The sequence below is a fragment of the Ilyonectria robusta genome (assembly GCF_021365365.1).
Source record: "Ilyonectria robusta strain PMI_751 chromosome Unknown BGZ61scaffold_12, whole genome shotgun sequence".
NCBI lineage: Eukaryota > Fungi > Ascomycota > Sordariomycetes > Hypocreales > Nectriaceae > Ilyonectria > Ilyonectria robusta.
The window spans coordinates 211,046-237,293 of record NW_025764446.1 but is presented as its reverse complement, the minus strand read 5'-3'; the positions used below and the strand labels follow the sequence as shown (position 1 = coordinate 237,293).

Genomic DNA, 26,248 nt, shown 5'->3' with positions numbered 1-26,248 from the left:
TATGTGTTGGCGTTGGTGGCCTTTTTGTATATAGACATTGTACATGATGCAATTGGCACATGGAGCAATCTGAATGGTTACGTTTTCCCATTCCCCTTCCTATTGACTCCCATAAGGCCCTTTTTGTACACCGCCGGTCCCTTGTTTTTGTTGTTGTGTCACAGGCATTTCAAGAGGCCCGTTGTCGCACACAAACTCCAGCATTAGTGAAATATTCTTGTCGCCAACCAAAAATGACGGTTGACGACGACTTGTAACCCATCCCAAATATCCAGGGCGCCGGGGCCGGAATCGGCGCTTGCTGGGTGGATGGTGCTGTTGCACTCCCGGTGAATTCGGGGTGGACTGGTGGCCAGCAGGACGTATCTGAAGACTTTCCCTTTCAGTCTGCTTGTAAGGCGAGCTGGCAACGCCACTAAGGTAGATATAGATATTAACAGCATTGCATCAAAGTATGAGAAGCCTTTGACCAGCAATAAGTGGCTTTGTTCAAAGCGGACTCGCAAGGGTATCGTGATATTAGTGAGTTCTTTCTCTCTCTTTTTTCCCTCTGCCTCTTGTCGCTTGCACCTGGGCCAACTAGGCGGCGGCACTGACAGAGTTCCAGGACTTTGGGAAGACGCTCAAGGGCAGGATGCTCCATCGCGGAGGCTTCCAGTGCGGCGTCTGTTCGCGCAGTGTCTCAACGGCCGTCTGGATTTGACGGGCCATGCGGACGTACACCATGGTGGGCTCCAGGTAGTCGGACCACATCGAGTCCAGCGACTCCTCGTCGCGGGGCACAAAGATGATCTCCTCGAGCCCGGGCATGCGAGACTGGAGGCGGCGGAGCAGCTCAACGGTCAGGCTGGAGGCGGTCATGGAGCGGTAGGTGGTATCGATCCAGAACAGGGCGTCATTGATGGCGATGCGGCGGACGGTGGCGAGCTGGTCGGGGTCGCACATGGACATGCAGGTATTGAACTGCGAGTCGGCGGCCATGTAGCCGTCGCGAGGGCCGAAGTACATGACATCGCGGGTCGGGTTGAAAAAGACCTGGCCGGGACCGCGGGCGAAACCGAACTCCAGCTGGTAGTGCTTCAGCGCTTCGGTGCGCGACTCGGCGCAAACGTGGAGGTTAGCTGGGATGGCGGCGGGTGAGGTGCAGCCGGTGTTGAATGAGAGACGGGATTGCGAAGGCTCCAGAGAAGAGGGCCAACTCGAACCGCATTGGATGGGGACGAGTCGAGTCTGGGGCAGGTTGTAGTTCCAGATCTTGAGACGCAGCTCGGTGGGAAGCCTGTCAAAGAGGTGCTGGCGGAGGGGCAAGGCGCATGTCAGTGTCTTGCTAGTGGGATGCGGGTGATCGGCAAGGCTAAAACTCACAAATGCGGGCGTGTCTGACGACGGCGGGGAAGTCGAGGCGGAGATCATGACGGGTGAGTGCTGAAATGTATGGAGCACTCAAGTATCGGTCGGTTGGTTGATGGAAAGATGCGGGAGAGAGTGAGGGTCGAAGGATGAGTGGCAAAAGGCAAGAGCCGTATGACGATATGGCGATATGGCGGGATGTTGGATAACGGAGGACGGATGACGGATGACGGCCGGCGGCAATGGACCGAGGCGGAGGGAGAAGCCTCAAATATGGGTGTGATGAGCAATTCGGAGCACTCGGCAAGATTCAGGGCTTGCAAAAGGTTCGAGGGATGAACACAAGAGACTGCAAGAATCGAGATGGAGGAGGAGGGGAAGGTGGGCAGGCTGACGGGGACTAATATAACCAACGACTGGAGGGAGACGGACACGGACACGGAGTCGGTGGCTGCGCTGTGCCTCCTGCTTTGTGTGCTTTGTGCTTGCACGAGTGACGAGCGTACTCCGCAGGGACGAAGGACGAGGGACGACGAGGGACCAGAGACCAGAGACTAGAGACTAGAAACGAGAGACCTGGCATCGTCTCTTTGCATGGGACCCCGTCCGCAAGCCCCAAGGCATGTGTAAGTTACGGGGGCGTAACCCAGATCAAGGGTCGAGACTCGACAGCTCCTGCACGCTCTGGCGCTCTGCGCTGTGCGCTCGAGGCGGCGGACCAAAGACAGGAACCGACTGCTTGGGTCGGAGCAGACAGGGGGTGTCTGGTGCGTTATCGCCTGTCGCCATACTCAAGCCGCTCTGGGCCTAGAGGGTGATGGATGTGCGCCTCTCCGGGGACCCTCTTGCTGGGCTTGCTGGGCTTGTTGGGCCTTACCCGGTCCTGGACTCCTTGTTTCTTTGCCGGGCTGGTCCCTTCGTGCCGGGTGGGTGGTTCTGTTGCGTTGCTTCTTTTTGCTTCTGATGCCTCTGCTGCGGCTCCTCCTATTGCTGCTTGCCGGCCGGCGCTGGCGTTGGCGTTTCCCGCTGGCTGGCAGCCTGAAGAACCGAGTCTCCAAGGGAACCTCAGCTCAGCGCCCACCGGCTTGGCTGCCCCCAAACTTCGGGCTCTTCTCCTATGGCATGCATGGTCTCGCCGTCGCTGGATTCGCCGGCTCTGGAGTCTCTCACCCCGTCAGTCTCGCTTGAGCCGCCCACGTTCCGGGCCCGCTGTGGAGGCAGGGGAAGACCACAGGGAAAAGCCTCGACCGGGCTGGTCTCCCAAGCCCTCGTATTGGCCATCGTCATCCCTTCAGAACGGAGAAGCCAAGATTGACAGAGTGTCGGAGAGAGCAGAAGCCGGCGGATGGGCCAAGCTATCCCCGATCGATAGGGCTCCCAGAGGGTCCCACGACAAATATGTCATCTCTTGCGCCTAAATATGGACAGGCCCTTTCGAGGCCCTGGACTCAATATGCCTTTGGGGGCCGGGATCTGCGACGGCTTCCCTGGACGTGCCCATCGCCGCGATTGAGACATGGCTGGCTTGAAAATCCCACAATTATCCCCAAACCTCCATTTCGACTGCAGAGAGCTTGCAGGCCGAGGTCGATGTCACTCTCATTCCAGATCCACGGGGCTCTCGCACTCGGCTCGACATCTTAACCGCCATGCCTTTGCCGGATAAGACTAGGAGCTCTGATGCTCGTCGCTGCGGGGCGCTGTTGGTCCAAAGTGAAGCCCATTTTCCCTCCCCGTCGCTATTTCACCTGTACTGTACTAGCTCGTGCAGCCCTTGAGAGAGCGGGATGGAGGTGGAGTCGTCCCAAGTCCGTCTCCGCTGGCTCGCTTGAAAGTGGGACACCTAGCACCTCTGTTCTCCACTTGCGGTCCACCTGAACCGGGCCAGACGGAGAGGATCTTACTAGACGTCAACAGCCGAAATCCAATCAACTTGGATCTAGACCACTCGCGGCCGCCGAGGCGTCTGGAGGCACCCGCGGAGGAGAAGTTTATTCTCCGCGTCTTGGTAAAGCCATCATCCACTAGCGAGGAACTCACGCTGTGAAGCAGGTGACTGGAGCTCGGCGAGGCGGAACCACCAACCAACTTGACAGACCCCCACAAGCCGGCTCGAACGTAGGTACAGAACAGAATTGTACTATATCCGAAGGCGTACAGGCTCAGCCGTCTGCAAGACATCAAGCTGCATTAGAGGCTCCCCCTCGGGCTCCCCCTCGGGCCGTCAAGGGAACCGTTATTGCTGGTCGTGCCGCAAGCACAATATCATATCCGACTCGTACCCACGGTCCGGCATCCAAGTCATCCCGTCCTCGGCTTGGTCTGGGCCAAAAGGTCCCCCGTCTAGGTGGGGGGCGTCGCGGGTTAACGGGCGAAGTGGATGAAACAGCTGCAGTCTTTGCTTTACGGTGTAACGGTCCGGGGCAGAGATGCAGAGTCGAAGGCTGTCAGCGGCGCCCTCAGTGGTCAGCATTGACCTGTTTTCTCAGTCATGATCCTCCGGGAATGCTCAGCGCCCCTCTGTTGTGTTCCAGAAATGGAGTTTGTCACGAACGAATCGTCATGGGTGTTTGCTGAATACCGGCTCCAGTGCCGGGTGGGGGATTTCGCATACCACCTAGCTCGCCCCAAGAGTCCGTAGACCAGGACCTGGCTGCTGCTGTACCACGAATGCCATACTCGTCAACACCTTGCCGCCTTGTCACACGCCCCCGGTCTTCCTGGTCCCCTCGATGTCCCTGTCATGCCCCCATGTCCGCTGCCGTTCTGTGCCCAATGCTGACTCGGCCGGCATGTTCTGGGACAGGGCGGTTTGCAGTGTTTGGGCAGCAAGCAATACACGCTACTGTCGATCATCCGTGGCGCGTGCGGGCGGTGGTGGCGGGCATCATCACATTCAAGCTCGACGCTCGAGCCACGATGGACGAGCTAGTCGCATGCCAAACCCTCGGTGCCGACATTGTCAAGACAGGCCGACCCATTTCATCGCATCAGTGTAGAATGGCGTTTGTCTGTGCGTCCTCTGGGTCCTCAAACATGCAGCGCATCACCTCCTGCGGCGCGGTGCTCCTTGCGACAACCTTTGGCGAGAAACCCGTTCATGCGCAGTCGGAGTCGGGCACAGATTTGCATCCACCCATGTCCGCAGGATCAACCGGCAAAAGCAAGACGGAATGCCTCATCTCGGGTACCTGCTGAGCGAACAATTTGAGCCAGAGGCCTGCTGTGGATCCGCAGAGCTGAAAAGGATGTTGTGTCGATTAATTGATTCATCATCACCAGGATGGACGGCAGGGACCGAAAAGTTTCGGGGCGCACATTAAAAGTACGTACCTGTCCCCATCTGCAGTGTCACCTTCCTCTAAGGCACGACACCTCTGAGTACAGGGGTCGATCACGTGATTGATGAGAGGCATGTCCTGGTATTGTCATATCACGTGTATATACATGTGACCCTGCTTTCTTTCTTCTCACCCTTGATCTCCACCATAGCTCTGCTCCACCCACATCGCCAACAGCCACTCCATTCCACCGCGGAGCGAATGGCGGAATAGTGACGCCCGCCATTAATCTTGCATTATGACCATCTCCTCCGTCCTCGTTTCCACCACTAGTTATTGTCACGAACCTGCATAGCCGCCGCGCCGGCACTTTGCAACGCCGTGGGTCGCATCTGATGTCTGGGGATAGCTAGGCGGTTCATGATTGGGTATGTGCACTTGTAAGCGCCCAGTTCGACACACCTCTCATCTAGCACCCCGATCGACGAGCCAATCCCAAAGCCCTAAGAGATGGCAATCCAAACTCCAATCTAGATCAACCTCACACCCCATCTATCCCTACAGGGCACCGCGCCTATCATGCATGGGCGCTTCGCTCGTGCAGGATGCTCATCACTCGTCATTGGTCTCTCCTAGCCATGGTTGTCATTTTTGGAACTGTGGTTCTTGTCAAGCGGCAAAGGATGCAACCCCAAACTTGGTTATATCTCAGCGATTTTCCCGCCTTGGGAACCATCAGAGTGACAACCCAAGACTATTTTCTTTGACTGTTTCTTTGTTTCTTTTTCCTTTCCTTCATCCTCCAGCGTCTCTCCTTCTTCCCCCACCCAGGTGGCAATTGTTATCACTGTTCCGTGTTGAGCCTTTCCTCTACCATTCCCTTATACATCCTTGGGCATCATGTCTACTACTGATTCCAAGACGGAAATGCCCGCCTCCAACTTTGAGGTGGATTCCGAGGATCTTCGGCTGGATTCCAAGATTCGCATGTATGGTCTCGTCAACAATGCCAGGCTGGCCCTGACGGCGCTGGCCCTGGCCGCGGGCATCACCATCCTAGGTGTATCGGCTGATTCCGTCGCCGTCTATAATGCCACACACGTTCCTGACGACTTCCTACTTCCGCTGTGGCCATCCAACCTGGATTTCCGCCCAACTGTGGCTTTGGTGGCTGGAAGTGCCATTGTGATTGTGGCCAATGCTATGTCGCTGCTTGCCAGTAAGACCCAAGTTGTAAGTCCCAGCTGTCACTATTTGCTTTTGGCGAATTCAACACTAACAGTCCCTCGAAAGGTACGGAGCCATTCAGGAGCACACATGGCTTTGTCATTTGCCGCCCCGGCTATCGCTTTCATTGCTGCCATGATTGCCATGTCCTTCTTCTACGCCGTAAACGCATCGACCACAGCCGATTCGTTCCAGAGCTGGACATGCCGGTGGAAGGACGTGGCTATGATGACACAGCCCCACTTCGGGACTCTGTGCAAGCAGAGCAAGGCTGGACTGGGTCTCTCCGTGTTCCTGGTGCCCCTCCAGGCCATCATTCTGGGGATGGCGGGATACCAGGCTAGCATTCAGAGACAAGTCGACCAAGCCGCGCATGGTCCCGAACACAAGACGGGAAGCCCGGCAATGTCTTAGAAGTTGGGGTGAAGCGACCCAGGTCCCTGGGTCGAGGTCAGCTTGGCTTGACAGGGGACGGTCACTGGCAGCAACCCTTACGTTGCCCCCTCCCAGTGGGTGGAGAGGGGACAGGGGGGGGTTGGTGGAATAAGGTCGAGGCTCTCGGCTAATTTACATCTTTTGGGACGTAGATGTGGGTGATGTGGGTGGGCGTCTTTGCTTTTGTTTAAGCCGCAGGGTCTGGGCTCCTAGGATTCTGACAGGTCATATTTCGATTTTGTAATCAATTCGACCTTCATTAAGTTAACTTATGCATCCAGCTCCTTCTGTCGAACGGCTGAGACAGGTCACGACTGTTTTGTCTCAGCCCTGACTCGGGGATGCCTAGCTTTGTGTCAAAACTTCCATTCCGTCAACTCGGGTATCCTCACACCAATTCACCTGCAGACGTAGCCGCTCCACCTCGGATGCTTCCGTTGATGGTGAGTAGTATGATCTGGCAAGTTCCGGAAGGACAGTGCCAAGGGGGTGATCTAATAGTCTTGCCTCTGGAAATTACCTAGCAAGGAGGAAAGAGGTATCAAAAGGCCGGGACTGGATCTCAAGATACATACCCTTGGATGTATCAAATAGGCCTAGATTGATGCGGGTCACATGCGCGTATCAATAACCCGGCGATTCAGCTGAGTCGTGAGTACCGGGAGCCCCTGCTGTCAAACAGACAACGGTGAGCAAGGATAGCCTGACACGAGGACAACTGACGTTGGGCTCCCAGGAACGGGAGATCCCACGAGTAATCATACCTGTCGGTGATGGCCAATCTAGGGCATCTGAAGCTTGGTGCAGATTTGTTTCACATTGTTGTACCCGGGTTCTTCTCAAAGGAGCAACTCACATCACGAGTTGTGTAACAAGGGAAGTTTTACACGGAAGGATTGCACGGAAGGTTTGCACGGAAGGACAACACGGAAGGACAAACGCTCGACCATTTCGCGACGTTCCCGTCTCCCGTCTCCCGTCTCCCGTCTCCCGTCTCCCGTCGCCCCTCATTCTTCCTCTTTTGCGAGTTTCGTAGAGCCGCCATCAACAGACATCCTGGCTATCGGGCGGGAGGAGATAAAAGCGCCGAGTTTATGTTTGCTACTTCCTTGTGTAGCCCTTGCTTTGTGTCCGTCCCGAATTTGCGCCGAGTAAGTCCCAGGCTAGTAGGTAGGTACGGACTGGATGGTCAAAGTATCTCGGTCTCGGTGCTCAGGCACGCTCTGGCCTTTTTTTGTGTTGTTGCATTGATTCACGGACATACGCCGACGCTGCTTTTTCTGCTATTTCGCTGGCGGTCTTATTGGCCGGTATTATTCGCGCACGTTCTGATGTTAAGCACCGTTTCTCATTTCGCTCTCAGATGATTTCAGGCGAGATCCAAGCGACAATCCTCCCAGGCTCGATATCAAATAGGCGACCATGGACGACACCCCAGATTCACAGGACCTCTTCAAAGGAGCATCCGATACGAGAAAGACCACAGAAGACCAATCATCGCAGCTTGCAAGCCCCCCGAAACTCACCTCGCCTAAGCAGAGGGTCAAGTCTAGAAGGAACATGCCGAGCCTCGAGCCTGTCATGGAGGGTGACCAGAAGTTGCTGAGGGACATCCGAACTCCACTCCCAGGGGATGTAACAACTGTGACGCGGAAGAAATCACGCCCAGAGCTCTCGAAGCAGCGTAGCCTTTATTTCGAGGAGGTATTCACATCGAAGGAGACGGATCTCTTAGGGGACATGGTACGGAGTGAGGCCATTGTCCTGGCCGAACTCAAGACCAACGTCGTGGTAAGCTTCATCTTTTGTCCCAAAACCGCGCTTGATCCTCAGAGACAGCGTCCTGATACCAAACACACTAGGTGCATGACGAATTCACCTTCGTCAAGGAGCTCTCGCAGCACCTGGCAGTCAGATACCACCGGCCAGTGAGTTCCATTGTGGTAACACTCCATCACAGTGCGTGCATCTTCTTTGGAGGCTGCTGCGACCCAGCCTACATCCTGACTGTCGAGGCACTGTCCAGCCTGGTACAGACAGCCACAAACAAGCGCAACGTCGTACTTCTCCAGCAGCACATGGAACAGGCAATCGGGGTGCCGGCATCCCGGGGCTACGTCCGGTTCGTGCCCATGCTGGAGGAGTGCTCTGGGTGGAAGGGAAAGACAGTGGCAGGCGAGATCACAGAGGTTAGTGGGCACCCGCGGGTTGGGATGGAGAACCCCGTTCGCCGGTCAAAGACCTCCAAGGTTTGTGTCCTGCGAGATAGCTAAAGGGGAGTTTTTTGAGTACTAACAGCTTTGTACCCAGGGATCTCCCAGCGAGAAGTCAACATCTCCCAGAGACAAGCCAGTGTCACCCAAGGCAAGGCCCTCGATAGCAGACGGCCCTAGGGTTCACATAGGTACTTTGTTGCGGGATCCGTCACCCGAGCATGAGCCCGTGAGAGACATTGACTCTCAAAGCCCACGAGACGAGGCGCATATTCCAAAGACCCTGAGGCGTAGCAAGAGCTTTGTGCAATCGCTTTTCACGAGAACGTCTTCTCTCGCACAAGGGGTACAAGGGGGGCGTTTGCACAGGGGTAGCTAGGGTTAGGATAGGAATTGGTGAGGTTTGCCTGGGATCGTGCTGATTGAGGGTTTACTACCGAGAAGCATAGATAATGCTTTTTATGTGATTTTACTGGCAAGGTGCTGAGGGGTGGTGGTATTTGAATCAAGTTGATCCCACGCGACTTGGGAGTGTAGGGTGGGTCGCCACGAACACAACGTGTGCTTGATTTGGGCAAATTGTATGAGACTTGACTAAAACATGAGTGTACTTGTGTTTCAAATGTGAATGGTTATTTTCCCTGATGTTATTTTCATTTCATAGTCTAGAAATCCAAGGCTTTCACGAACAGTTTGAGTTTGGTTCACTCTTTTGGAAATTATCCGAAGCAACAGGCACGCTGGAATATTGGTCTGCAGATTGAGTCGAGACCAATTGAGAATGGCTTCTGATTACCTTATCTTCCTTTTCCATGTCACGCCCATCGTATGATTAGAGCTCATTCTCGTTTCCCTCTAAGCCAGGCAACAGCGTTACAGAGACCAGAATGTAAGTATATAAGCTGCACCGCATACTGGAATCTTACAACGCTGCCTACGGTCAGTCAGTCGGTCCACGGCACCACTTAAACCTGCCCAAGTCGAGAGAGTATAGCATATTAAGTAGAGTCTGCCTGTAGCAGAATTTACTGAGGAAGTGCTCGGCTGTCCCTATTGACCGGGTCTGAATCTATCTGCCTGACAGTCGTGTCTCGCATCCTAGGTCCCGTGACCCCGACTCAATTGATATGAGCTGTAGCCTGGCAGTTGGTGGCTTCCACTGAAATTAGCGGGACAGGGTGACGTAGCGCTAACTGTAGTGGGTTATAGGGGCTAGGAATGACAGCTCCCCGCACTGATGGAGGACCTTACAGTGGACCTTCACAGCTCCCCTCACTGGACTGGCCGCCCGCCCTTTGAGTTCTATCCTGACAACTGCTGGCTAAACCACAAGGCCATCAAATCACAATACCTCAATCCCTCCGTCCTCCCACATCCCACATCCCACATCCACACATTCTCGACCGACGCCTTGACTCAACCCTGCAAGGGCACAAAGTAAAAAAAAACCCACGACTATCGACTCTTGGCTGCTTGCTTTTCGGGTGTAGGCGACTATTGGACACCGCGCCGCCGCCTCCCTCAGCCATCTCATCAACTCCCTCGACTGTGGTCCAGTTGATCGCCCTCGCTGCGTCCATCTCCGTCGGCCAGCGCCGCCAGCCAAAGCAAAAAGCACCCAGCAGCAGCAGCCTCAGCCCTCAGCCGCTTCAGCCTCGGGGTCAGTTTGATGAAACGCTGCCTACGCATCTCTGAGCCCTGCCTATCACCCCCCGGCTAGCTGCGTTATCGTCTGGTGCCGGTTGGATTTGAGAAAACGATGGAGGTAAGAACCGGGGCATTTGCCTATTGTTTTCCTGCTTGTTGTTGTTTTCTTCCTTTTCTGTCTCACGTCGTCGTTCGTTTTTCCGGTGATTACGGCCCTATGTGGTCTGGCCGCTCAAGTGGGTGGTGCGGTTGCGATGCGGTTGGTCCAGGTGCCACCACCACGGGAATCAAAAGCATGGAGAGCCATGGAGAGCCACGGGAAGCCACGGGAAGCCACAGAGCGCGACAGAGACGGAGGAAGCGACTGATCAAGGATCCCAAGTCGACTATCCGGGGTGTACCACCATCGATCCCGGCAGCCTCGCCTTGTCAATCACTCACCCTCTCGGCCGCGCCTCTAGCCCTCGACCCGTCCCGTGTGTGTCGTTACGCCGACCCGATATGGAGCGGCTCCTGGCTGCCGGCGGCGGTGGCGGCGGCGGTGGCCTGGCAGGTTGACTCACTGCGCAGACAGGGCTGGGTTGGGCTGCGCTGCGGATGAGCTTGTGTTACCCTGAGCGAGCTGGCTTCGTTATATTTGGCCTTTGGCCCCGTGGCCCGCGTTTCGGCCCATGCTCCTCCACGCCCGGGACCTCAAAGCCCAAGCAGAACCGACCAGTGTGGCTGCGACAGCAACCGCAAATACGACAGTGTGCGCCTCGTGTCCACGGCAGTCCGGCACCCAACCTCCCACTGCCGTGTGTCGCAGCCTGGCCGGAGCGACTGGGCCATAGACGGGACACGTCCGATTACGGCACGCGGCGGATGGGCATCGACGACCCGGAGCAACACTGAAGTGTCGAAGAAGTGCCAGATGATATTTGATATCCTGAGTTGTATGGCTTTGGATGAGATGAGATGGCACCGAACCGAACACACTTGTGGCTAGTCTGGACCAGCGTACAGACCGCCAGGCGATAGACTCGACCTTTTGCTTCTTTCAAGTGAGACGAGCTGAGAGTGAAAGCTACGGCTGGTGCACCAGTTCCCCTATCACCATCAGCTCAACCCTTAATCGAGTTGCGTCCCCCATCATCAAGGAAAAACAACGCCCCGGAGCACAATACCATACTGCACCTTCACAACCTCTCTACAGCACTTCCACATATAAAATCCACCGCCCGTCCCTACCGCAGCACCATGTCCCTTAGCCCGCCCCTCCAAGACTTCGCCCTGCTCTCCCAAGGCGAGGGTGACGACTCGTCCTCTCAGATTCTCCCTGGCAAAATGAGTCCAGCCAAGCTAAACCTTCAACGTCTCTATGAACAGTCCCGCAGAGGAGCCCCGAAGAAGGATGCCCCCAATGCCGCCGCTGCCGATGCCACCACCACTGGCGTCCCGGCCAAGGGCAAACCTCGTTTATTACTTATGGGCCAACGACGGTATGTAACCCTCTCGGACCGTGTCATGACATGTAGCTGACAAGCTTCTTTAGAAGCGGAAAGTCTTCCATCTCGAGCGTAGTCTTCCACAAGCTACCGCCCAACGAGACCCTTTTCCTTGAGTCGACAGCGCGTATCCAGAAGGATTCCATGGCGTTGGTACCCTTTCATTTTTTCTTTAGTTGGACTTGCTGACTTTTCGTCACAGATCTTTCATGGACTTCCAGGTTTGGGACTTTCCCGGCCAGATTGATATCTTTGAGAACCCCGGTTTCGATATGGAGGCCATCTTTGGTGAGATCGGCGCACTCATTTGGGTCATCGACGCCCAGGACGACTACCTCGAGGCCGTAATGCGCCTTAATACCACCATCCTCTCCCTTCAACGCACCTACCCCAATATTAACATTGAGGTCTTCATCCACAAGGTCGACGGCCTCTCGGACGACTACAAGCTCGACATCCAGCGCGACATCACTATTCGCATTCAGGACGAACTCTCCGACCACGGCTTCGAGAACGCACCCGTGACGTTCCACCTCACATCTATCTACAACCACTCTATCTTCGAGGCCTTCTCCAAGGTTATCCAGAAGCTCATCCCTCGTCTCGGTACCCTCGAGTCTATGCTCACCAACTTGTGCCGCACCTGCCGCTTCGAAAAGGCTTACCTCTTCGACGTCCTATCTAAGATCTACATCGCCACCGACAGCGCCACGGCTGATATGGCTAGCTACGAGATCTGTAGTGACTACATTGACGTTATCATCGACATCACAGAGGTTTACGGTACGTGGCAGCGCAGCGACGATGGCCGCCGCCGCCTCGAAGGCGAGCCCTGGAGTGCTCCGCTTGACGACCAGGTTGGGTGTCCGACCGCCGAGAGCTGCTTGGTCTTGCACGACAGTAACAAGCCTATTATGCTGCGCGAGGTTGACCGTTACCTTGCCCTCGTCGCTATCATGAAGGAGGACTCTTACGATAGCATGCCGCTTGTTAACATGAACGTCGAGGCTGTCGTCGAGGGCCTGACTGAGTTCTTTAACATTACCAAGCCTAGAGAGGAATGAAGGAATTGCTAAAGGTGCTCTGTGTCTGTCTTCTTTACTTTATCATGTATAAATACTTATAAGCGTACCATTAAGACCTGCTTTCTGCTGCATTGCCACTTGTCTTCCGTCGAAAAGCCACAATCTGGAACTAATCATTGAATTTCGGGTTCACCGTCTAAGTATCTCGTGGCACATGATTTATCATATTCAAGCCGCAGGGCCGGGCAAGGCAAAGGTTCGCAGAGTGGAACCGTTGCTTTCCAGCAAGCAGACCCTCGCAGGTACCTCACCCCTGATATCGCTCTTGTCATGAACCTCCATCCGTACTGGTCGCAGCACTGGACCCTCAGGAAAAGAGTAGGCCATGAAATCATCCGCTGAGACGGGAGTAGCCTCAGTAGCATTGCTAGGATCGTAAGGACCGTAGGCAAGTTTATCGGGTAGGATTGGCACGCTAAGCGCTTTGAACACGTTATCTAACGACGGAGTTAGGGCTGTAATGGATGGAAAAGGATCAAGGAATACGTACCCTTGTCGGTGACGAGAACGATGAGAGTTTCGTCGTTGAGAAATTTCAGGTCGACGAGGGTCCGGGAGCCAAGGTCAATGCAGCAAGAGGTCGGTGGCAAATTGTTACTGATGCCGTTAACGATATCGATGCCGGCGGAGAAGATACGGACTGAGTACTGTCAGCATGTATTGAAGGAAGTTACATAGTATTGAGGAATAGTGACCTTGATGGCTGGTCTCTTTGGACGTCAATGCTGTCACCATTTTCATATCCTGGGCGAGAAGTCAGCATATCAAACAGCGAACCGAACGCATAAAACATACATTGCTCGTCGTCCTGCACATTCTCGTGTCCATTTTGGTAATGGGATTGCCAACTGAGAGCTTGATGGGCTTCCCAAACCGGACGTTCCTTTTCTTGGCTTCTGCAATGTCTTTGAAGATGCGGTTGGACCACGTCGTCACGTATTTAACCAAGAAGTCGACATGCGGTAGGGCCTTCATGCTTGGTTGACCATTCTCCTGGTTGGTCAGCTGCTTGTCGAGCACGTCCAGCAGGCTAGGGCCATCCTCGATGTGAGCCCAATCTGCACTGTAGTCGTCCTTTTCGATCTCATCGAAGAAGATCTTGAGGGGGCTCTCTGTCAAATATCGTTCGATGTATGTGAGAACCTTGCCATGATCCATCGTTGCCTCCTTCTCGGTGAGCTCCTCGATCGCCGAGCTAGAGGACGCGAGGCGGTCGATCTGGAAGCGCAACCACGTCGAAAATGATGTAAAGTGCTCAAGCTCGTCCATGACGGAAATCAGAATTTTGTGGCCAACGAGGTTGAGGCAGCTGATAATATCCATGACTCGGTTGATCTGCGTCGCAGAGAAGCCAATATCGTCACGGGTATCGTAAAATTGAGCGAGACCACGCAGTCTGCTCAGTATAATGGAGCATCGGTCGAGGGCTGGTAAAAAGTTCTCATGGACCAAGCTTCGGAGGTTTTCGAGTCCGGAGACCACTGCCTTGTCCCAACGTTTGTGTCCCTACACACCACATCAGTGTGCATTATTGTTTGGAGGCTGGTCTACTTACCCGCTCGGCGAGACTGTCAACGAGCCATTCGCGGACTGGTCCGTAGGCATGCCCAGTAACAACCGTGTGGTACAGGGCCGGGACTATTCCGCGAGGACCTCTCTCCATATTTTCAAGATCGCCTTCGACGCTTCGTAGAAATCGGCTAGGGAGTTCGCGAGTGTTCTTCCACTCTACTTCCATGTGAAGTTGTGTTTGCTTGAGATATCTCAGCAACTTCTGCAACGTTGTCAACTTGGATGCTAGAAGAGACAAGTTAATAGGCGAAGAAGAGATGAACGGAAGATCCATGGGGACGAGGTGCACTTCCTCTGGCCCCTCAGCCTTGTCTGCGAGCAACAACGCGTGCGTTGACACCTGAGGGTGCGAGGCATGATGAACCAGCTGAGGCGCCGCTGAAGCTCCCAAGGTCGGACACGGGAAGCTACCGATGATGAAAGAGTCGTAGATGCTGAGCTGCAGTTTGCTATCGCTGGTCCCGATAACCATGACGTTAACTTGGTCGTAGTCCTCAGGCTTTAGAGGCTGGAAGAGAAAATCGATTCCCGTACGTAGGGTAAACACCATAGCATCTTCCCTATAACCGATCAGTACAACTGGATAGGACCATGCGACGCTCGATACATACCCTGCACCGGCGCTGGCGCTCGGGAGGGGGCTGATCTTGGGCAGCGCGGTATCAACCTCCAGGAAGGTGAGCTCTCGTGGGAGGTCCATGGGGGCATCATCTCCGCTAAGGCTCCCTTCCTTGGAGAGGCCGTTCCTAATGGCCTGAGCGACCGCACTGGTGCTCTTGGCGGCAATGTTGCTGCTTGCCCAGCCAATATGTGTGATCCTGGTCCCTGGCGACTCGCACACTTGGATGTGGTGAGCTGCCTTGTTATTCTCCAGGCCCATCAGCCGCACGAAGCCATCGCTCCATCCCACAGCAAGGAACTGGCCTAGATGATAGACAACGGCTTAGATGCCGAAAACGAGAGCTCACGGGACTAGTTGGAGGGAACTCACCGTCAGGCTTCCACGTCACTGCCTGTGCTTCGGGAGCCTTCTGACCAGGCGCGCCGACCTGGTGAATCTTGGAAACAGCTTGCTTAGGAGGCCGATAGATGAAGAGATTTCTCCCAGTGCTGTCCCATGTCGCCGACAAGTCCAGGGTTGGACAGCTCACGGGGTAACCATTGGGAGCTCTTTCGTCGTACTCAGTCTCGCTGAAGAGCGCGAGCTTTTTTTCCTCAGACATGGCTGTTTGCCCTCTCAATCCTGAGATTAAACAAGAGCCTTCACCTATAAGAACATCGCCAGGAAGTTTTGGAAGGATCTTGTGAAGTCCTGCGTTGGCGAGCTTGTAGGTGGACTCAGTCTCAGCAGCGTGTAGCTGCGATTTGTTGGTGTTGGGTCTACGCGACAGGACAGTGTCGAAGCCACATTTTGCCACTGTGCACGCATCGCCCTGATGTGACAACAACCACCACAGCAATTTCGGAGACAATATATGCAACAATTGCAAGGCAAATAACTATTGCGAGTTGTTCTACCATCATGAAAAACACGTTCTTATTCCATATTGTCATTGCGCCATTAGGTTCTAAGCCCCAGACACTCCTGATGCCTACTACTTTCACGACACAGCCCACCAATTCATAGACCGACCCCGTTCAGCTCCCAAGCTGGACTATTTCCCAAAGACGACCGGCTTTTTAGGCTCCATCTACTCGACCAAGAAGTTGTCTGAGTGACACTTGACCTCCCTGGAGAATGTCACCTCCTCATCCTCCTCTAGAAGCGACGCGGAAACAATCTGTGTCATGGTTAGCATGTAATCAGCTGGGTGGAGGGGGGAAACTCATACGTCAACGTCAATGTAAGGCGCCGACTTGCTGAACCTCACGGTCATGGGGAAGAAGTCGTTCTCATCGCTGGACTCAGCCTCGAACTCGAAGGATCCGCTGGGGCTGTCTCCATCCACGTTGCCGATGGTCCATTCCACAGCGTCGCCTGACACATCATAGGTGGCATCGAAGCTTGAGACAACAGGCTCACTACCAGAGTAGGGGATAATGACGCTGACATCCTTCAGAGCATCGCTGCCGGTCAACTCGTATTCGACAGTCATGTTGTACTTGTCACCCTCCTTATTGATCCAGACAGTAAAGGTAATGGGGCACGCGCTGGCATCATCGACCTTGGGGGAAGCCCTCCATCGCAAGACACCGACGGCGTTGTTGACGGGGAATCCTCGGGCAGTGTTGCTCATCTGGATGACCTTTGAACTGTTGAAGAGGTTACGGTCGACATTGGGGTGAGTGCGGAACTGGGCTCCATGAGAGGCGACAGCATGGAGACCAAGCTTGAGCTTGGTTAAGCTAGGGTCTGAGATGCGAAGTGTAAGGTCACCGGTGATTGATAGCGAGTTGACGGCACCTTCGCGGGACAGCTTGGCCGAGATCGTTTCCGAGATGGTGATGTGAATAGCATCGCGGTCCATGGTGGAAGAGATGCGGGGCTCGGCGGGCTCAACGTGTTGGGTCGGGGTCGGAGCGACGAGGGGGGTATCGTCAATCTCACCGCCCATATCACCTCGTACTCGCTCGAACATGTCGGTCGTCTTGGACTTCTTTCCGAGCTGCATACCCTTAGCCTTGGGAGCCGAGGACCTATATGGTATTAGTCGCCCTGTTGCAAACAGGCACGGGAAATGCCGCTTACTTATTGAACGTCTTGTTCTTCTCAGCCTCATAAGAATCGTAGGTATCGGGGGCGGTCGATCGCGCAGGTGCCGTGTAGGTGGGATAGGTGGGGGTGCGTGGCATGCCTCCAGGTCGACCGCCGCTCCGGGCGGCGTCCTTGCGCTGCATCTCGAGCTGCTTCGCCTTCCGTTTCCGCTCTTCAGTCGCCTCCAATTCCTTGTTCTAGGTGGTTGTGAGCATCGATACGGGTGCAGGGAGGGCCAAAGGGGGGCAGGTGTGCTTACCCGAGCGATGATCTCCTGGATGCGCTCTTCGTGGCTCTCCATTTCGAGGAAGGTCTTGATCTGGCTGATGGTTAGGTTCTCTCGGTAGCCGAGGGTGACAAGCTCGTCAAAGGCGCTGAGAAGCTCGTAGGCATTCTTGACGATTTCGCGCTCGTCGAGGGTCTTGCATGTGCTGGTGACGACCTGGGCAAACAGGTGAAGGGAGTCGATGTCCTGGAGGATGTTGGACTGGCGGTTGGTGATGAGGACCATGTAGAGCTCGTCGAGGGGCTGGTATACGAAGCGGACATTGTCCTGCTCGACGGTGGTGTGCTGGGTGCCGCTGTCGGCAAGCTTAGGGAACGAAGCCAGGAGAGCCTCTATCCGCGATCGTGGCATCTCCCGGAACTGTCTGGAGAGGACAGCTTTCCCTCCTCGGGTGCAAATCGAAGCCGCGAGGACGACCTGGGGCGCGTCAGCAGGGGGGACGGGAGATGGTGAGTTCAGGAGGCATTGCGCACCATTGTGACAGGCTGGATCGAGTAGATTCAGTGTTGTGTGAGAAGACAAGATGTTGCGTTGGTGGGTTCAAGCGTCAGTCGTCCGCCTCCTGGAGCTGCGGGCCAATATTCTAGGTGTGCGGACCGTGCTGGCTACAGTGGCTACCGTGGCTCGTGGCTCAGGGAGCGTGGCGTAGGTGGGGCTCGTGTTGGGGACACCTGGGATCATTTGGCTGCTCTATACGCTAGTACATTTAGGGTAAGCGTCAGCCTAAGGAACTTCTTCAGCAGCCCAGGCTCCACGCCCGTACCGCACCTGCCTAAGGTATTCAACCACAGGAATCTTTGAAGCCCGCGACCCTTTCATCTTCGACCTCCCAACTTCCACCGTTTCGCGTTTGCCGCTGCCTACGATACCGCCCTTCTTTGAGAACCTCCTCTGGCCCTGCCCCTGGACCATATTTCATCACTGGCGCCGTTACCCGATTCCTGACCCCGGAACAAATGTCGCAGACCATCCTGATTCACATTTCATGCTCGAACCCAGCCCATCGGCAAGCCTTTGAATGAGCACTTGGTGTTTGACGCCCTCCATATTTGAAACCGACGCCTGCCACCGGATTCATTTCGTCCATAGCTCTCGACCGACGAGACGCTATTCCGATCGTCGCGAACCGTTGCGAACCGTTGCGAACCCTAGCTTCGAGCCGCGGCTCCCCCGCAACAAAGAACCCTTTGACCCCAACCCTTCCGAAGTTTCCGAAATATGGCAGAAATCGACATGGAGGTCGATGTGGCGAGGCCGCTTGAAATGGACGTCCATGTCGACGACGACTTTATTGACTTTGACACCGACATGGTCGATCAACCCGAGCTAGCGTCACTGCAAAACGAGGACAACCAGAAGCTCGCCGAAACTACCACTAACCTCGACGATGATACCCATGATATCGAACTTATTGAGAGCCTCGAAGAACACGCGGAAGTTACAGCGATTCCAGAAGAAGAAGACTTAGGTGGCGTTGAGAACATCGAGGACGATGTGGATCAGACAGGCCACGACGCGAGCCACAAATCCGAGCATGACTACCATGCTACAGAAGCTGGTGCCCGGTCATTATCTCAGCATCCAGAAGAGGATGATGGTTATGTGGAGATTCCGAACGATGCGGACAAGAATCGCCAGGATGCCGCTGACGAGATCGACGCATCCGATCATGAGATCGACTACGAGTTCGAGGAAGAAGCCGGTCAGCACGATCTACACAGCGAGCTTGACTTGGATGTCGAGAAGAACTCAGCACCTCCAAGCACTGAGGCTGCTGTTGAACACACCACTGAAGACGGTGTTCTTCAATCCGTGGGAGATGTTGCCACTGCGGACTTAGAAGGTGATGATGGCGAACATGGCGATTACGGTGACCACCAAGAACAACCGGAGCAGGATGAAATCACGTATGACGATGATGAGGGTGATGTGCCTGAAGCAACTACTTTCCAAGATGACGAAACAACGCCTAGCGGCAGTGTCGTAGCCGTTGTCGCGGAGAAGCTGGATGAAGAGTCCCAAACAAAAGACGAAGGTTTGAGTGAAGAGAATGGAGCCTTCCATGATCAACAAGCTGAAAAGAAAACCACGCCACAACATGAAGCGGCCGAAAATGTCGACTTCGATGAGTATGATGTTGCCGCAGAGGACCAAGGCGATCTCCAGGATGGCGCCAATTTCGAGCAGCAAGACTCATCTGATTCTGGCGAGAACTCCGCTGCGGCCTCTGACACCGAATTTCCCGCAATTACGGTACAGTATAAAGGAGATGAGTTCCCTTGCTTCTCTAATAGCTCGGACGGATTCTTTACAGAGACATCTATTATTGACGAGACTATGGACAAGGTGCTGTCAGGGTTCCGAAACGAACTGGCCAGTGAGATTGCACAGGAAGAGGAGTTGGTCTTTCAAGTCGACGAGCTTGGACTTGAATTTGCCGAGGTAAGAAAACCCTTTGGATCGTTGAATGATTGGGCACTAATCAATTTGCAGTCATGCCTGCAGGATTCCCTTTCCAGTGTCACACTACGCCAGATTCTTGAAATCTTTGACTTGTTAGTCAAGAATCAGGATCCAGAGAGCTCTCGGACATTGTACACATATCTCTTTACCAAGCCCTCCGCCAGCAAGCGACTGGAGTCTCTAATCGAGAGCGCCACGGCAGGCAAAGGCCTGGACGAAGTCATCCATCTTTTCGAATCCCCTGTAGCGGCTGCTGCTAGCGTGCTAGAAGCCAACACGGCTGATGATGAACTTGAGGAGCGACTTGATAGTTACGACAGCCCTGCACATGAGGTTGAGAGGATCAACGAGGAGGCGGTTGAGAATGATGTCGAGTACGACGCAGAAGAGGGTGCTGACTTGGATGTCTCTCCAAATGACAACCATGACTCCAATGAAGGCGACCAGGATGCTGCAGATGCTGGTTATACTGAGGGCGACACTATTGACCCTACTCCTGAAGATGCAATTGCAACAAACGACGAAGCATCAAACGCAGCCGCGATAGAGGATAATGTCGAATCAAATGGTAAACCCGCCACCCCTCACCCCGGTCTTTTTCCTACTTGTTATTACCCAGACTTCTGCCTCTGCGACACCTGTGTGGCAGGATACGTCGAAGAGCATGGCCGAGAAGAAGGGGGGTTCCGACACGCTCTCCAATTCGGACAGCCGCTTGAGCGGATGGATGTGAATGGCGAGAGTCTAATGTTCACCAACGCCCTGCGGAAGCACGGTCACTCAATCTCCGATTTCAGCATAACATTTTCCACAACTGAGGCTGACCAATCCTTCATAGCTCACAACGAAAGCGAATCTAACCCGTTGATGAACCCGGAGCTCGATGACGATGCTGAGGTGGACGATGAGGTTGACCTTGAAGCCGGTGGTCTTACCAATGAACAGAACTTTACCGACCCAGACGGAACAAACGTGGGCACTGCTGCCACAAGTACGACGACGACTCTTAAAGACGGCGACGAGACGGGTTCCATAAATGCGAATGCGGCTGCGACTGAGCTGCTGGACATAACTGAAGCCGCCGACGGGGACGACATAGGGGAGATTGATTGGAACGACGATCCCGAGGCAGATGAGGAGATACAAAGCCCATCTGTGGTTGGGAAGCGAGCCCGGGGAGATGACGAAACTGATGTTGAAGATGAACAAGGTATGCACCCCGAGTTGAAATCAGTGAAAGACCTTGCTAACACGTTATTCAGACGTCAAGCGTCGTCGACCCTGAGCCGCAGACCTCAAACTAACTTTGCCACCCCCAATGTTGTGGCTTTACACCAAGCCGGGCTAGAAGCCAAACAAGCATATTGGCTACACCGACATGGGGCAAGAGCCATGCCTCGATATTATTTCCTACTCCCAACCCGAGCCCCTACTGAACCCAGCATGGTATCTGTTCTGGTGGTAAGAAGAGCCATGCATCCTAACAACATATTATGCCCTTGGTATTGATGTTTTCTACGTCATGCCCGTAGCGGCCAAAACCAGATCAAGGTAGGTTTAAAATGAAACGCGGACTAACTTGACAGGACCGTTTTGATATGACACGACAACTTCAACGGAGTGTCATTGGGCACGAATGCCCTTTAGTTATTGGCTTGTCGATTCTTTTTGATTGTTCTTTATTGATGACGCCTTCGTCGATACCCTTTTACTCTTCGGATAAGCAACGCAGCATCACGACGCTGGTCGGTACGAGATACCGAGAGAGTTTGACTTGTATGATGAATGGTTTTGGAGTGGGATAGGGCGTTGGATGGATTAGAACACAGCACCCATGTCTCAGCAAGCGATGGTGGGCCCGATCTGCAACACTACATAGTACATAGTCGATGCTATGAACCCATGGACAGGGGAAGCATTTAGGAAGCTAGCCTCAATCTTTGAGAAGCATACGGAGTAGCTGTTCGATAGGGATGCCCTCGAGTGGCGGTCTCGGGGAAGTGTTATTAGTGGGTTTTCCTCTAGATTGGGAGTTGGCCATGTGGTCGTCGGGTGAGAGGCCATAACTGGCCGGAGCCACGATCAGAGTGGACTAGAATCTAGGACGATTCGAGTATCCTCGGAGTCTTGAGCAAAATTAATTGGAAGAAGATAACTGATCTTGGCTCGATATCGCGTGAGATTGTCCCGGAATCAAGATCGACAACCCTGGAAATGGTGTAAATGGCTGTCCGCGTAATGCTCTAGATTCCTGCGAGGAAGCTATTGCTCTGTCCTACTCCATTGGCGCAGCCCTTCTTCCAGCGAGTGGATCAAGGCTCTCGCCCTCTGTGCCTCAGTGCCAACGCGGCCATTCTCTGCGTCCTCAGTGAAACTTACTCTTTCGGTCCACCAATCTACCCAACTCTCGGCTCTGGCCCCTTCTGCGGCCCTGAGCAAGCCGACACTCACGTCGATTAGGCCTGGGCGCCATTTGTCATGCCAAAAGACTGTAGCGCCACAAGTTCCGCAAAACTCGCGAAGGACATCGGGAGAAGACCGATAGCTCGTCAAGATATCGGCCGGCAGGGCATCAAAGTCGAGAGGGACAATGGTTTCACCCCCATCTGGTTCAGCCACGTGGAAGAATATGTTGGCTCGGGGCACAAAGGTCCAGGTTTGAATCTCGAATCCTGCGGCGAGACGACAGGAGCGGCACGCGCAGGTTCCGGCAAGGTATTTTGACCCGGCGGCGCGGATCCACCACTTCTCGTCGGCCGGGTTCTGCGTGATGGCCTTGTCAGTCGAGCTATACGGGTGGATTAGATCGGAAATGTTGGACCGGGGGAGATAGCTCGCGGGGTTAGGGCGGGTGACGTGGAAGCGGACTCGGCCGCAGGCGCAAGAGGCCGGGAGATGGTCTTCCTGGAATACAGCTTCACGGGCGTGAGGTGGAGCCGCGGCCTCGAGGAATTCCATCTTTTGGCCCTGGAACTCTGGAATCCACACCGCGATACCCCCGTCTTTGGTGTCGGAAACGTGGTCGTGATGTGTGTATTGCATCACCTTGGAACTGTCCTCGGGGATGCTCTCAGTAATGGCACCTGTGGCCAGCTCCCATTCTGTCTCGCCCGAGTCTGCTGTTTTGCAGCGGAATACATGGCAGCCGCAAGATGAGCAAAAGTGCCTCGTCCATCCATCTGCAGCGTCGTATGGTTTAACACCATGGGGAAGACTGGGAACCGCGATAGGGCAGTATGACGCACAGAGCAAGCCGGAGGTGTAACGACAGGTATTGCAGTGGCAGAGGGAGAGGTTTCGCGGTGTATCTACGGCGGGCCGCGACTTGACGAGTTGAGAGACGGAGCCGCAGAGGCAGGAGACGCGAAGAGACGGTGGCTCCATAAGATGAGCGCGGGTGGGTGTGTTTAGTTGAGTCGGTACAGTCCTTGAGCAAGTGGAACTGTCAGAGTGTTCAGACGTTACTATCGTGAGAAATGCGGGGCAGTCTATTCATATCCCGCATGTATCTACCAACTATACTGGGCTAAGAAGTGGTACATAGTACGAGTCCGTACTCCTAATGTCGTAATGTATTTCAGGGGTCGAAACGGGCGGGATGAAGAGCAAGGTGTGGCAGCCTGAGAATGACATCCTTGTCGGGAGTTCGTCACTGGAGCCCGAGCACCCGAAACTCCGAGAGGGCGCCTGCGGTGGCTTGGCTGCCATCAAGGGCGACGAATGGTCTCGTAGTGGTTTTGGGTGGGTTTTCATCATGGTCCTACTATGTACGGAGTAGACTCGTGGGGAATGGAGAATGGAGAACGACCAGGGCTCAGGGATCTCGGGCCTGTCCTGTTTTTGCCTCTCCTCTCATGTCACTGTGCCATGTACCTTACTCTGTACCTGGACGGAGAAAGTCCTTCATGGCCCAGAAGGCCGGGACTAAAACTAATAACGCCCGGTTAAGAGGTTCGCTTCGTTTGGTCATGAATTTGGCCCTTGAATGGCGAAGATCCCCCGAGGACAAACGAGGCTGGCTGATGGGATGGGATCCCGCCAAGGAGACTGGGGTGTAAATGGGAGGGGGGCAGATGGATGATGTGCTGGCGGAGGGATGATGCTGATTAGTGCTAGGGCAATCTGCCAGATGCCTGATAATGACAGTGGACAATCAAGGAAGGAGGACGCCGGAGATATGTCCGCGGACGTTGGAATGTATCGACAGTTCACAGTTGTAGGCGCGAAGCTTCCGGTCGATCAGGGCGCAGCCGATTAGCCCGGTCTGGCCTGGCCTTGTCTCGTTGATCTGGCCTCATACGGAGTAGACTACGACGTTGTACCTTTTCCTGCTACCTGGAGTACTTTGGTAAGTCTCATACTACGTAGTAGTCCGTCCTGGGCAAACTCAATTGGATCCGAGGCTTGTCGCAGGCGTCATATCACGACACCCACTATCGGGTCATCAGAATCGCTCGCGTCTGTCGTCTGTCAAGCACCACCATGTCTACCGCGGTCCGTCCCCACCTGTAGGTACCTAGGTAGGTAGTCAGCGCTTGTTCAGGAAACCAGCCGCACGCTTGCGTTGCTGACTGGAAGGGGTCGCTGAACTGGACCCAAACTAATTCAGCCCATCTAGCTAATTGGGGTGAGTATTGCTGACGCGGACGGCAGACACGAGGACGACGCCTGCGCAATGAACGCCAGGTATGGAGACGGCTGAGAGAAGGGTGTGGCGGTGCAGTTGCGGCAAGGGCGCCATGGTTTCTCTAGCAAGGCTACGTAGGTACCTAACCTAACACAGTATGTGACGGGACAATAGTAAGTCAAAGTAAAGGGATGGAAGGGATGGCTCAAGGAAGTGAAAGGAAGAAAGAAAAGAAAAACCCCCCATATCGTCCCAGCGTGTCTTGCGTGTGTGACGGCATATGTGACACTCCTGCGTCGGGCGTCTGTCTCGTTCCCCATCTATTAGAGGCTGGGAGGTACCCGCAGCGCGTGCGATGTACCGTCTAGCGGGTGCAGCAATCGAGCAGTACCTACGTACTCCCTATCACAGCAGTTATCGACCACATTAGCTCAGGGGGAAACCCTCCCTCAGATCAAGCCTATCGCGGATCGAGGGCTGGAACAATGTACAAAGTACCCTCCTGTCTACTACGACATCTTTATATTTTTGTGTGTTACTGCACCTCTCCGAATTGAGCTGGCAGGCAGCCGCATTCTCGTCCCCCTTCTGGGTCTGGGAGGCTCAGGGCTGCCCCCCCGCCCAGCCTAAACTGGCCTGAACTGACCTGAACTGAACTGAACGGAGGAGAAGGGCACACGCCGTGTCAGGATTATTCCCTCCCTCCCCCCCCCGGACCTCGGCCTCAGCGGCTGTGTCAGCGGTCTGTGTTCTGTTCTGCATTTTGCGTCTGTGTCTGTATTAGCGGGCCGGAGTCGGGTGCCAGATTGCTAAATTGTCTGGGGGAGTCCTGTCGGTACCTTGGTGCCCCAGGGCTCCCAGGCCACCTTCCAGGGCTTCAGGACACCCGCTAAGTTTCAGAGGGCGACCCCCCTGCCGCCTCTGGCCGTCCCTGGAGCTGGAGGACCCGCCGCAGTGGGGTACACGGCCCTCGTAGCGCCCCCCCAGACACAGTGGACACCGGTGGACCGGCGGGGCCAACAGTACGAATACAGCGTTCTCAGGGAGGTGAGATGCGCTGAGGTGAGGTGTCCTTCCATTTTAACCCACTGAAAAACCTGGCGCGGTACCTGTTGCGCATGGTACAGCCTGGGTCCTGGGCGGTACCTGGCTGGCCCAACCCGCCTAGTCTCCCCAAGCCCACGCAGCACTGTGCCGCCCCTTCGCGCTGACTCCAGCCTCGCTCGCCTTGGCCGTGCCGCTGCCTCTCTATTTTGTCCTCACTGAAAAGAAAAAAAAAACCCAGCTTGCCTCGTGTTTCTTCGTCCGCGCGCCCTCACTCGCCCCCTGGTCCCATCAAGTCACTAAGTCACTAAGTCACTAAGCGGCATCCACCCACCTCGAACCTACCTCCTCTACCAAGTACCTGCCGTAGGTACTTGCCTTCCTTGGACCGCCGCCTGGGCCACCCTTGACCACTTCGACCACCTCTACCACCAACGACTACCAACCCGTCCCCCGTCTCCCGTCCCAGCAAACACGCAGCATCCAGCATTCAGCCAAGCTGTCCCTTTCGCATCGCATCGCATCGCATCGCATCGCATCGCACCGCGTCTGCTTCCCGCGCGTTCTCTCCCGACTCCGGATCTACGACGACATTCTCGACGACTAGCTACGATTAAGACCAAGACGACGACGACGCCGACGCCAACACGGCAATCTTTCCCTCGCTTGCAGCCTGACGTCGCGACCTTTCACGACGGCAATCCTCTAGTTGGCCCCCCTCCATCACCAGCCGAGCCAGACTATCGCCAACCCCCTGCGCCGCCATCAACGACCACCGCGACTTCTACGGCGGCTTGATGCATCGTTACTGAAGCCCGGAGACTTCTTCCCCGCAG

The 26,248-nt window shown here is 54.9% G+C and overlaps 11 protein-coding genes across 11 annotated transcripts; 7 read left to right on the top strand and 4 right to left on the bottom strand.

Annotated features, from left to right (window-relative positions):
• Window positions 1-335: 335 nt before the first annotated feature.
• Window positions 336-1,563, bottom strand: BGZ61DRAFT_44803 (uncharacterized protein). The gene is made up of 2 exons (XM_046245426.1): window positions 1,366-1,563; window positions 336-1,305 (listed from the first exon to the last, which is right to left on the bottom strand). Exons 1-2 carry the CDS (start codon window positions 1,411-1,413, stop codon window positions 580-582), a joined length of 774 nt encoding a protein of 257 aa, XP_046103088.1. The 5' UTR covers window positions 1,414-1,563; the 3' UTR covers window positions 336-579.
• A 608-nt stretch (window positions 1,564-2,171) lies between these two features.
• Window positions 2,172-2,892, top strand: BGZ61DRAFT_547254 (uncharacterized protein; the record flags this gene model as incomplete). Its single annotated transcript, XM_046255356.1, has 1 exon — window positions 2,172-2,892. One exon carries the CDS (start codon window positions 2,172-2,174, stop codon window positions 2,766-2,768), a length of 597 nt encoding a protein of 198 aa, XP_046103087.1. The 3' UTR covers window positions 2,769-2,892.
• Window positions 2,893-4,101: 1,209 nt separating this feature from the next.
• BGZ61DRAFT_478964 (uncharacterized protein) lies at window positions 4,102-4,548 on the top strand (the record flags this gene model as incomplete). Its single annotated transcript, XM_046249064.1, has 1 exon — window positions 4,102-4,548. The coding sequence occupies one exon, from the start codon at window positions 4,102-4,104 to the stop codon at window positions 4,546-4,548; it is 447 nt and encodes a 148-aa protein (XP_046103086.1).
• A 983-nt stretch (window positions 4,549-5,531) lies between these two features.
• On the top strand, window positions 5,532-6,272 carry BGZ61DRAFT_478963 (uncharacterized protein; the record flags this gene model as incomplete). The annotated part of the gene is made up of 2 exons (XM_046249063.1): window positions 5,532-5,864; window positions 5,925-6,272. The coding sequence occupies 2 exons, from the start codon at window positions 5,532-5,534 to the stop codon at window positions 6,270-6,272; spliced, it is 681 nt and encodes a 226-aa protein (XP_046103085.1).
• A 1,339-nt stretch (window positions 6,273-7,611) lies between these two features.
• On the top strand, window positions 7,612-9,038 carry BGZ61DRAFT_589164 (Tautomerase/MIF superfamily). The gene is made up of 3 exons (XM_046256566.1): window positions 7,612-8,084; window positions 8,156-8,542; window positions 8,604-9,038. The coding sequence occupies exons 1-3, from the start codon at window positions 7,716-7,718 to the stop codon at window positions 8,883-8,885; spliced, it is 1,038 nt and encodes a 345-aa protein (XP_046103084.1). The 5' UTR covers window positions 7,612-7,715; the 3' UTR covers window positions 8,886-9,038.
• A 1,138-nt stretch (window positions 9,039-10,176) lies between these two features.
• BGZ61DRAFT_44751 (uncharacterized protein) lies at window positions 10,177-11,073 on the top strand. Its single transcript, XM_046245358.1, has one exon. The coding sequence runs from the start codon at window positions 10,266-10,268 to the stop codon at window positions 10,752-10,754; it is 489 nt and encodes a 162-aa protein (XP_046103083.1). The 5' UTR covers window positions 10,177-10,265; the 3' UTR covers window positions 10,755-11,073.
• Window positions 11,074-11,392: 319 nt separating this feature from the next.
• BGZ61DRAFT_354580 (Gtr1/RagA G protein conserved region-domain-containing protein) lies at window positions 11,393-12,704 on the top strand (the record flags this gene model as incomplete). Its single annotated transcript, XM_046240629.1, has 3 exons — window positions 11,393-11,634; window positions 11,688-11,789; window positions 11,843-12,704. The coding sequence occupies 3 exons, from the start codon at window positions 11,393-11,395 to the stop codon at window positions 12,702-12,704; spliced, it is 1,206 nt and encodes a 401-aa protein (XP_046103082.1).
• Window positions 12,705-12,719: 15 nt separating this feature from the next.
• On the bottom strand, window positions 12,720-15,629 carry BGZ61DRAFT_392133 (anaphase-promoting complex, cyclosome, subunit 4-domain-containing protein). Its single transcript, XM_046242843.1, has 7 exons — window positions 15,289-15,629; window positions 14,909-15,221; window positions 14,281-14,857; window positions 13,521-14,231; window positions 13,421-13,469; window positions 13,216-13,365; window positions 12,720-13,162 (listed from the first exon to the last, which is right to left on the bottom strand). Exons 1-7 carry the CDS (start codon window positions 15,518-15,520, stop codon window positions 12,894-12,896), a joined length of 2,301 nt encoding a protein of 766 aa, XP_046103081.1. The 5' UTR covers window positions 15,521-15,629; the 3' UTR covers window positions 12,720-12,893.
• A 152-nt stretch (window positions 15,630-15,781) lies between these two features.
• BGZ61DRAFT_453521 (uncharacterized protein) lies at window positions 15,782-17,896 on the bottom strand. The gene is made up of 5 exons (XM_046246085.1): window positions 17,752-17,896; window positions 17,252-17,695; window positions 16,987-17,189; window positions 16,130-16,934; window positions 15,782-16,078 (listed from the first exon to the last, which is right to left on the bottom strand). Exons 1-5 carry the CDS (start codon window positions 17,752-17,754, stop codon window positions 15,989-15,991), a joined length of 1,545 nt encoding a protein of 514 aa, XP_046103080.1. The 5' UTR covers window positions 17,755-17,896; the 3' UTR covers window positions 15,782-15,988.
• Window positions 17,897-18,496: 600 nt separating this feature from the next.
• On the top strand, window positions 18,497-21,026 carry BGZ61DRAFT_533414 (uncharacterized protein; the record flags this gene model as incomplete). Its single annotated transcript, XM_046254000.1, has 3 exons — window positions 18,497-19,720; window positions 19,772-20,951; window positions 21,004-21,026. The coding sequence occupies 3 exons, from the start codon at window positions 18,497-18,499 to the stop codon at window positions 21,024-21,026; spliced, it is 2,427 nt and encodes an 808-aa protein (XP_046103079.1).
• An 868-nt stretch (window positions 21,027-21,894) lies between these two features.
• BGZ61DRAFT_453518 (Mss4-like protein) lies at window positions 21,895-23,335 on the bottom strand. The gene has a single exon (XM_046246084.1). The coding sequence runs from the start codon at window positions 23,123-23,125 to the stop codon at window positions 22,004-22,006; it is 1,122 nt and encodes a 373-aa protein (XP_046103078.1). The 5' UTR covers window positions 23,126-23,335; the 3' UTR covers window positions 21,895-22,003.
• Between the last annotated feature and the right edge of the window lie 2,913 nt (window positions 23,336-26,248).